At 46.3% G+C, this 10,000-nt stretch overlaps 1 protein-coding gene across 1 annotated transcript in view; it reads left to right on the top strand.

Annotated features, from left to right (window-relative positions):
- c14h18orf63 (chromosome 14 C18orf63 homolog) overlaps positions 1-10,000 on the top strand; it is a 13,381-nt gene that overhangs the window by 3,062 nt on the left and 319 nt on the right. The window contains exons 2-5 of the mRNA XM_078268231.1: positions 517-613; positions 1,102-1,187; positions 4,171-4,357; positions 9,153-10,000. The exon at positions 9,153-10,000 is cut by the window's right edge and continues 319 nt beyond it. Coding sequence (XP_078124357.1) covers positions 518-613; positions 1,102-1,187; positions 4,171-4,357; positions 9,153-10,000 — 1,217 coding nt within the window. The 5' untranslated portion in view covers position 517. The remainder of the gene's footprint in view (positions 1-516; positions 614-1,101; positions 1,188-4,170; positions 4,358-9,152) is intronic.

The raw sequence follows: 10,000 nt of genomic DNA, 5'->3' as shown, positions 1-10,000 counted from the left end.
TTCTGTACTGTATTTATGTATTATATTCATGCTGTATCTTTTTATGGGCATCAAGGCGGATATGAGTACTGTAATTTCCATTTTTATGGATGAAATGAACTTGACTCTTTCTCAGACTGATGTACAAGAGGCAGGTGGTGTTATGCTGGCTGTGAGCAGCAGGTGGAGCTGCAGCTCCTTTAAACACAGACAGTCAGCTGGAGCCTCGACCTCTGCGTCTGTATTCAGAGTCACAACTAAACATTGAGAAGCAGCGTTCAGTTCTTACCCACCACATATCTGGAACAAAGTCCCAGAAAACTGCAGGTCCGCTGAAACTCAGTTATTTTAAATCAAGGCTGAAGACTTTCACTTTCACTTTTTGATGGCGCCTTTTAATAATCCTTGTATGTCATATCTGTCTTATTCTATTTTAGCTGTTTTGATATTCCTTTTAACAAATGTTTTTATTTGTTTATAACTGCTCTTTAATGTTTTATGTAAAGTGTGTGTGTGTGTGTGTGTGTGTGTGTTTAGCATGAAGAAAGGTCAGATTATCACCATCACCCGTCAGTTGCCCAGAGACGGACCATTCAGGACCTACAGAGACCTGCAGAACCACTGGAACTGCCTGGTACACACGCACGCACGCACGCACACACACACTTACACACACTTACACACACCTACAACCACACCTACACACACACACCATTACACACACCATTTTACTCACACACACACACACACACACACACACACACACACACACACACACACACACACACTCTTACACACACTTTCACACACCTACACACACACCATTACACACTTACTCACACACACACTTATACACCTGCACACACACCATTACACACTTACACACACCTACACCTACATACACACACACCTACAACCACACCTGCACACACACACCATTTTACACACACACACACACACACACACACACACACACACACACACACACACACACACACATAAACTACAACTAGCTACAATAATAAAATAGTAAGCCTTTCATTTCCCAGATGTATTTTTCAAACCAAGGTATGTGTGTGTGTGTGTGTGTGTGTGTGTGTGTGTGTGTGTGTGTGTGTCCAGTATGGTTACAGACTCCCTGAGCTTGCAGAAGAACAGGTGGTGTACTGCAGCGTCTACTTCAAACTGGTGGGACAGAGACTCTTCACGTATCCTAAAAAAAACCGTTCATAATGAATGAATTAATTAACTGGATTAATTAAACACCTTCATAGGAAACCTGGCGAATCAAATGTACAATATCTGGTCATTGTTCAACTAACATCTGCGTAAAGAACCTATAACGTTTTTTATAAGCTGTCAAACCATAAAAACGTAGCTTTTATGAAGATGAAAGTAGACACAGATGTAAGGAATCAGCAGGAAGAGTTTAACAAGGTGAAACTGAACACACCATAAGCCTCTTTCCGACCGGAGGGATTTTTGCAGTTCCTAGAACATAATGTTCCTCGAACCCTTTTTTTCTTGTGTTCTGACTGGACCAATTTGGGGATTTTTAAGTCCCTCTGACCACAGTTCCTGTAACTCTTTCAGCTCCTACTTCAGAGCGGGGTCTCTTCCCTTTTCAGCATAGGAACCCTTAGTGACCTCGCAGTACATATTCTTCACTGTCTGTTGCAATCAAGGGGGTAAGGAACTAGAACCTCCTATGGCGCCATTTTGATGCTACCAAGCCATCACCTCCCGTTAGCATCCCGTTAGCATCCCGTTGACTCCCATTCATTCTGACGTCACTTTGACAGAGAATACCTTCACATCTGAAGCGTTTAAAGCCTCTATTTGTCCGTTGTTTATTTCTAAAGAAACACGACAATGTATAAAAGGCTCCATTACCTTGTAGCTCACGTTATGGCTCCGTAGCAGACGTTTTTATAACAATAGGCTAACGATTGGGTCATAACCACGAGACTTCCTGTCTCATAGTAGAGGAGTTACCGTATAGTACAGGAGAAGCTCTCAGGCAGTTTGGACTTCCATCAGCTGTTTAAGTGTAATGACTAATGTTAACTATCATTTTAGTGATCAATAATGAGCCTGTGTCTATGTTATCTCCTTACATATACCTACGCTCTCCGTCTCTGCTAGATTGGGAATGATTGAGATTTCTCTTGGCACAGCTACCAGAAGACTTCCAACTTTCAGACAGGTTGCTCACGTCACATCTACGTCTTCAAGCTCAGTTGGAGGCTGCTCAGTAACGCTCAGCCATCACCGGGAAAGAGCTTCTAATGTCCTTCACTGGTCTCCGTCCAGAGACACGGGGTCTGGTGGTCCATTATATACAGTCTATGGTTGCAATTCTCCTACGTATGCTAACTCATAAGACAAACATCACGCATTCAACCAGCTAATTGTTAATGCTAGTTAGTAACGTACCCGTCGTTTCGTTAGCCTGTTGCGCTCTGCTCTTCTACCTTCTTCCATCATATTAATTATGATCATATTACGCTGGAGCCTTCGTCTTCTGGGTTTCTCTGTTGAGTACTCCAGCCTAGTCTTTAAACGCAGCTGTTCAAACTCCGTTATGAGGATCCCGGTGAGGCACAACATGAACGTTCAGATGGCCTCCTCCATGCTGGTTTGTTGTTGTATGTGGCGCTAAAGTCTAGTGACGACGCTATAAAGACCGTTGCCGTGCTTCCATCCCTCCCTTACCCTCCGACAGTCCCTACGGCCACTGGGCCAGTGGGAATACAAATGGAAAAACTGGTTTTGGGGGAGAGTAGTTAGTAGTACTGTTTAGAAGTGGACTGTTCCTAGAACTACGTTCCTGGAACTACTTGGTCGGAAAGAGGCTTTTTGAGTCTTGTCGGAGCCCACAGGCTTTACCTTTGTTTTTGTTTTTCCGTAACTCTCACGGGAAAGGCAAAATGTTTCCACACCAGTGGTAGAAGCGCCCATTTTGCTTTTGATTATGACAGTCGAAACCGAAAAGCTCATTTCAATCAATTTGTGGCTGAAAATACGAAGACAAAATGTTCCCTATCATGCAAAATAACAACTTATTTCCCAGTTTTCTCATTTCTTTTTAGGCATTCATTTGTCTCTTATTTAAAAGATAATAGTCTTCAGTGAAGACAGCGTTAAAAGACAAGAAGAAAGGAAACAAACAAGACATTCTTGGTCTTAAATATCAATATAAAAATATAAATAGGTGCTCTGTGTAGGCAGTAATCAGTCCAGTCATGATGTACAGTTACATGATTTATAAAAACTAGGGCCGTCAATGGATTAAAAAATGTAATCGCCATTAATCGCATGATTGTCCATAGTTAACTCGTGATAAAGCTCAAATGAATCGCTCATTTTTACACTTACATTTTTACAAAAACTTTTTACCTTACCTTAAACTTTTGCGCTACGCTGGTCGACGTGATGACGGCGCCGTTGATTACGGGAAGGTGTTTACGTAGGTGGAGCTTCAATGCAGCAGGCTGAGAGGAAGTGGAAATGGAACTGGTGAGCAGAAAAAGGGTTGTTTGGCAGTACTTTCAGTCAAAAGAAGGCCATTCAAGTCCAGCTACATGTTCAATCTGCAATGCTGATTAGTCTGGTGGTGGCGAGGACCCTAAACAATACACAACATCACCGCTGTTACAACATCTGGTATGAAACATCTGGAAGAATACGAGCTGAGCATGAAGGAATCTACAGACAGCAGCCAGAATGCAGCAACTTCAGGTACGGCAAAGGAAGGACAGTCACTGTTTACTTCATTAATGTGTTGACTGTGTTCATGGACTGAGGACGGGACGAGGACTCAGCAGAACCTCAACCAGGGGGTTCAGGATTCAGCAGAATCTCAACCAGGGGGTTCAGGATTCAGCCCAACCCCAAAAATCTGGAATCAGTGCCTCCCTAGTGGGTTCTCTGGTCACCTCTACAGACACGCCAACACTTAAATTAATAAATAAAGCTTCTTCCTACTTTAAAGTCTCTACACAGCACTTAAAGAAAACGCCCTTTTAAAGCTAGTTTGCCTGTTACTTTCGTTATTTCTTTCTTCCAAAACAGCCAAGAGGTTTTTTTATTGAAACAAAATTATCATTATCATTTGCGTTAACTTGTTATTATCGTGTTCATTTTGACAAAAACCCTGCAGAATGTTCCTTTAACGGTGACTCTGAGCAGCTACCCTCTGAGCTGTGTCCGCCTGCAGCCGGTGCAGCGCTGCCCCCGGGTCGACCTGCAGGGGGCGCTGGGCCCCTTCCTGTCCGACATCAGGGACCGGCTGCAGAGTGTCTGCGGCTTTCCTGCACGTCTGACCGGAAAACCCCGTTACCCCGCGGCCAGCCTGAGCACAGCTGCAACGGTGCAGGTAAGCAAGACAGACAGACAGACAGACAGACACTGACACACACACAGACAGAGACAGACAGACAGACAGACACTGAGACACACACACACAGACAGAGACAGACAGACAGACGCACACACACACACCATTATGCACACCATTACACACCTACACACACACCTACACACACACCATTACACACACACACACACACACACACACACACACCCCTACACACACACACACACCATTACACACACACACACACACACACAATTACACACACACACACACACACACACACACACCTACACACTCACACCTACACACACACACACACACACAGGTTATTTTATGTGAGCGTGTGGAGGTAAGGTTATTGTAACATTTCCCACCCTGTAAAACCTTCATGGACAGTTTTAGGACCTTAAAGGTGAGACGCTGAAGACAGAAAGTTCCCTCAGAGCACCGTGAGACGTCAGGAGGAAGGGGAAGGAAATGTGGTCCAGAGTTATAGATACATAATAGATATGTGGAAGTGTTTCTTGTTTTATTGAAGCAGGCTGAATATTATTTATCATCATGTCACGAAACCTTGTGAACGTTTTTATCATTTCTGACAAACCGTGAAATCTTGAAATGTACACATGCAGGTTAAACTCTATTATTACTAAATGCATCTTTTTGGGAGCTCAGTTTTCTGTTATTGTCTTTAGTTTTAATTAGTTTTAATAAATGTGTTCATGCACTTGAGGTATTCCTCCACAGACGAGAGTCTAAACTCTCTGTTCAGTCGCTGAAATGAAGCTGGTTGGTTACTTCCAGGGAGCAGCTGAAGTGTATTTAATCATCTCTGCATGGAGAAACTTCCAGAGGGATCGATTCAGTGCTCACAGAGTGAAACTAAAATATTTATAGTGTTCAGCAGGGTTCACGTTCATCAGAAGGGATGAAAAAGAAATTATTATTATTATCTCATGGGGCTCATTTAGGGCTCATGCCCTAAATCATCAATGTCTGCGTTATACAAACGGCCAAATGAAAAAACATTGCTCTCCTTTTAAAAAGGCATCACTCTGGGGGCTGAGAGACGGTATGCTTCTCATGAGCTCACAGCTGGTATTGGAGAAACGTCTGTTCAACTCATTGAGCATGCTGTCAATTACAGGATAGAAAAATGACGTGCGAAACATATCTTTGTCACGTTGTACCTCCCTCTGACCAACAGTGCTTAGTGTTCAGTAGCCACTAGGGGGGGTACGGTTCACGAAAAAACATCTGAACAGCTCAGTTTGCTTGTCGTCAGTCCACTGTTAACGTGCACTAACCTCTTACTGCCGTAGTGGCCACTTTACACACCTATGTTAAAACACTTACTGGAAACGACGAGGGGGATGAGCAACATGAACGCAACACATGGCAGCTGATTGGACGAACGCGTCACGTGGTTCTTGCTGCTCCCGAATTTCAAAACAGACTCTAATGGCGTCTCGTTCTGAACACGATCTCGTATTTTACGAAAATAGTTCACCGAAACGTGTTTCTGAAAACATTTTAAGCGAGAAATAGGCCGTGCAGTTGCTGAATCTGTCTGTTTTTTTTAATCAACAAAGGTCAGTTTGACAGATTTCCGTCAGATTTTGAGAGGCGCCGAGCCAACGTCTCCTCAGGTGGCGTGTGGAGCGCTGCAGGTCACGTCACGTGTAGAGATGTCAGGTGGGAGAGATGAGGAAGGCTGTAGAGATGTCAGGTGGGAGAGATGAGGAACGTCAGGTGGGAGAGATGAGGAACGTCAGGTGGGAGAGATGAGGAAGACTGTAGAGACGTCAGGTGGGAGAGATGAGGAAGGCTGTAGAGACGTCAGTTGGGAGAGATGAGGAAGACTGTAGAGATGTCAGGTGGGAGAGATGAGGAAGGCTGTAGAGACGTCAGGTGGGAGAGATGAGGAAGACTGTAGAGATGTTAGGTGGGAGAGATGAGGAAGACTGTAGAGACGTCAGGTGGGAGAGATGAGGAAGGCCGTAGAGACGTCAGGTGGGAGAGATGAGGAAGGCCGTAGAGACGTCAGGGGGGAGAGATGAGGAAGGCCGTAGAGACGTCAGGTGGGAGAGATGAGGAACGTCAGGTGGGAGAGATGAGGAACGTCAGGTGGGAGAGATGAGGAAGACTGTAGAGACGTCAGGTGGGAGAGATGAGGAAGGCTGTAGAGACGTCAGGTGGGAGAGATGAGGAAGGCTGTAGAGACGTCAGGTGGGAGAGATGAGGAAGACTGTAGAGATGTCAGGTGGGAGAGATGAGGAAGACTGTAGAGATGTCAGGTGGGAGAGATGAGGAAGACTGTAGAGATGTCAGGTGGGAGAGATGAGGAAGGCTGGAGAGATGAGGAAGGCTGTAGAGACGTCAGGTGGGAGAGATGAGGAAGGCTGCCCAGAGCTGGAGGATGCTCCAGCGTCGTATATAGTCTGATGTGTGGGAACATTTTGGATTTCATGTCACCTATGATGACAATGAAATCAAACAATAGATAGAACTGCCACTGTGTGCATGTATTGTGCAACATGCATTCAATATGCTCATTTTAGCTATATATCATATGCTGAAGTATATTTCTGGAGTGTTAAAGATTAGAAGAAAACATAACAAGAACCCTACCACCCCTAGTAGCCACTGAGTCTAGAGCTCAGCATTTTCTGACAGTAGCTTTGTCTCCCCAAACAACTTTCGCAGAGTAACAAGATGCACAACACATTCTAGGTCCATTTGATCCAGAAGACCTCGGGCCTCAACACTTCTTTCACCATGACGTTCTTGAGCAAGAAATCGAGTTGAGTTCTAGGGCTAGAAATCGGCATGCCCAACAGGTGTGCTAAAATGTCTACATGCATAGCAATATGTAGAGTCCATCATGACAGAATACTCAAGCCATGGATGAGTAGTGTACCAGTTTGGCCTGAAGCTCCGGCTTCTGTCCTCCATCAATGTGGTTGGGAATATATTAAAGTTGGGCTGTAGTGGTACTGCTGATATCTGTAGAAAGATGGACAGTAAACATAGGGCACAACTACAGTACAACATGTATTTACTTATGCATGTATATCTGCATGTATTTCAAAATGTAGGCCAAGTATTTACTTAAAAAAAGCACCATTTTAAGGACACAGTAGGCCTACAATGACAACGTTCTTCATCACAAACCTGATGGTGCAGTACTTGATCCACATGGATCCACTTGCTGTCCCTCTGGCTGTTCCTCTCTCTGTCTTTGTATGCTTTCTTCCTCCTCACCCTCTTCATGCTCCTCACCCTCTTCATCCTCCTCACCCTCTTCATGTTCCTCCTCACCCTCTTCATACTCCTCACCCTCTTCATCCTCCTCACCCTCTTCATGTTCCTCCTCACCCTCTTCATGCTCCTCACCCTCTTCATGCTCCTCACCCTCTTCATGCTCCTCACCCTCTTCATCCTCCTCACCCTTTTCATGTTCCTCCTCACCCTCTTCATGCTCCTCACCCTCTTCATCCTCCTCACCCTCTTCATGCTCCTCACCCTCTTCATCCTCCTCACCCTCTTCATGCTCCTCACCCTCTTCATCCTCCTCACCCTCTTCATCCTCCTCACCCTCTTCATCCTCCTCACCCTTTTCATGTTCCTCCTCACCCTCTTCATACTCCTCACCCTCTTCATGCTCCTCACCCTCTTCATCCTCCTCACCCTCTTCATCCTCCTCACCCTCTTCATGCTCCTCACCCTCTTCTTCATCCTCCTCACCCTTTTCATGTTCCTCCTCACCCTCTTCATCCTCCTCACCCTCTTCATGCTCCTCACCCTCTTCTTCATCCTCCTCACCCTCTTCATGCTCCTCACCCTCTTCTTCATCCTCCTCACCCTCTTCATGCTCCTCACCCTCTTCTTCATCCTCCTCACCCTTTTCATGTTCCTCCTCACCCTCTTCATGCTCCTCACCCTCTTCTTCATCCTCCTCACCCTCTTCATGCTCCTCACCCTCTTCTTCATCCTCCTCACCCTCTTCATGCTCCTCACCCTCTTCTTCATCCTCCTCACCCTTTTCATGCTCCTCACCCTCTTCATGCTCCTCACCCTCTTCATCCTCCTCACCCTTTTCATGTTCCTCCTCACCCTCTTCTTCATCCTCCTCACCCTCTTCATGCTCCTCACCCTCTTCTTCATCCTCCTCACCCTTTTCATGCTCCTCCTCACCCTCTTCTTCATTCTCCTCCTCACCCTCTGGAGTTTCCCTCTCTGTGTCAGATCCCTCACTTTCATCACGTGCTGGCTCTCCCTCTTCCTGCTCCTCAACTCTCTCAAAACCTCGATTTGTTTCTCTCACTTTTTTGTTTGCTGGGGAATAAAAGGACGCTATGTCCCTTCCTCGTTTCATGATAACACGGGCAGATGGCCTGTTGATTACTTCATTCAAATGTATTTGTTATCGCCATGCAACAGTCAAGACGGATGAAGTTACGTGGTTTACATCACAGCATTGTGTAGACGTAGCGAGGATAGCCTACTAACATTTGATATCGCTTCTGCTTCAATGAGTTTGTTTAGATATGTTTACCTTTCTAAACACGTACACAGGGCTGGCCAGGGACAGGCCTCCGTGTAAAACCACCACTGAGTTGGACTGTGTGTAGAACTTGTATGTATATACATATGTGTCTTGTATGTGTTTATGCTTACCTTATGTATATACCTAATCGCCCTTCGGGGATATTGTTATCGCGATATTCAACAACGTTATTGCATATTTTCCTCGTATGGTTCGGCCCTAATTACCGCTCTTCTTCCTCTTCAGGTGATGAAGGGGGATCAGATCAACTTGAGCACGTCGTCCTCTGTCCGGCCGGTCCTCACCACGCTGCCTCCGGCTCCCCGACCGGTGAAGCCCTACTTCGGCTCGCAGCCTCCGGCCCAGACCCCTCTTTCCCAGCGGGACGGGGCCCAGGGGATTCTGGGTAACGGGTGTGGACTTGGGGGGCGACTGACGCAAAGTCAAGGGTGCGGAGGCGACGGAGACCGGCCTTCATTAGTCTCCTCTTCCTCCTCACGTGTTTCTTTTTCCTTTTCTGATTCTTCGGGTTACCAGACAGCTTCATCCCTCTCTTCTTCCTCTTCTCTCTTCCAGCCAGCTTCATCCCTCTCCTCTTCCTCTTCTCTCTTCCAGCCTGCTTCATCCCTCTCCTCTTCCTCTTCTCTCTTCCAGCCAGCTTCATCCCTCTCCTCTTCCTCTTCCTCTTCTCTCTTCCAGCCAGCTTCATCCCACTCCTCTTCCTCTTCTCTCTTCCAGCCAGCTTCATCCCTCTCCTCTTCCTCTTCTCTCTTCCAGCCAGCTTCATCCCTCTCCTCTTCCTCTTCTTCCTCTTCCTCTGTCCTGCGCCCTCTTCCTCCCCCTCCAGCCCCGGTGATCCCGGCCCTCAAACTGGTTCCCATCTTCAGGAACAAGTGTCCGTCTCGCCACATCAACATCGCCCAGCTGCGCGCCCAGAAGCAGAAGGAACAGCTGAGCGAAAGAGGGGAGGAAAGGGGGAGGATGACCTTACCTGCCTTTATGAAGAAGACCCCCACACCCCCCACCACTGCTTCCTCTTTTTCGTCTTCTGCTTCTGTTTTGTCGGCTGCGTCTCTCACCGTTCCTCGCTTCAA

Source organism: Sander vitreus, chromosome 14 (genome assembly GCF_031162955.1).
Source record: "Sander vitreus isolate 19-12246 chromosome 14, sanVit1, whole genome shotgun sequence".
NCBI classification, from domain to species: domain Eukaryota; kingdom Metazoa; phylum Chordata; class Actinopteri; order Perciformes; family Percidae; genus Sander; species Sander vitreus.
The sequence above is the reverse complement of the archived record's forward strand: the minus strand, read 5'-3'. Positions and strand labels throughout refer to the sequence as shown.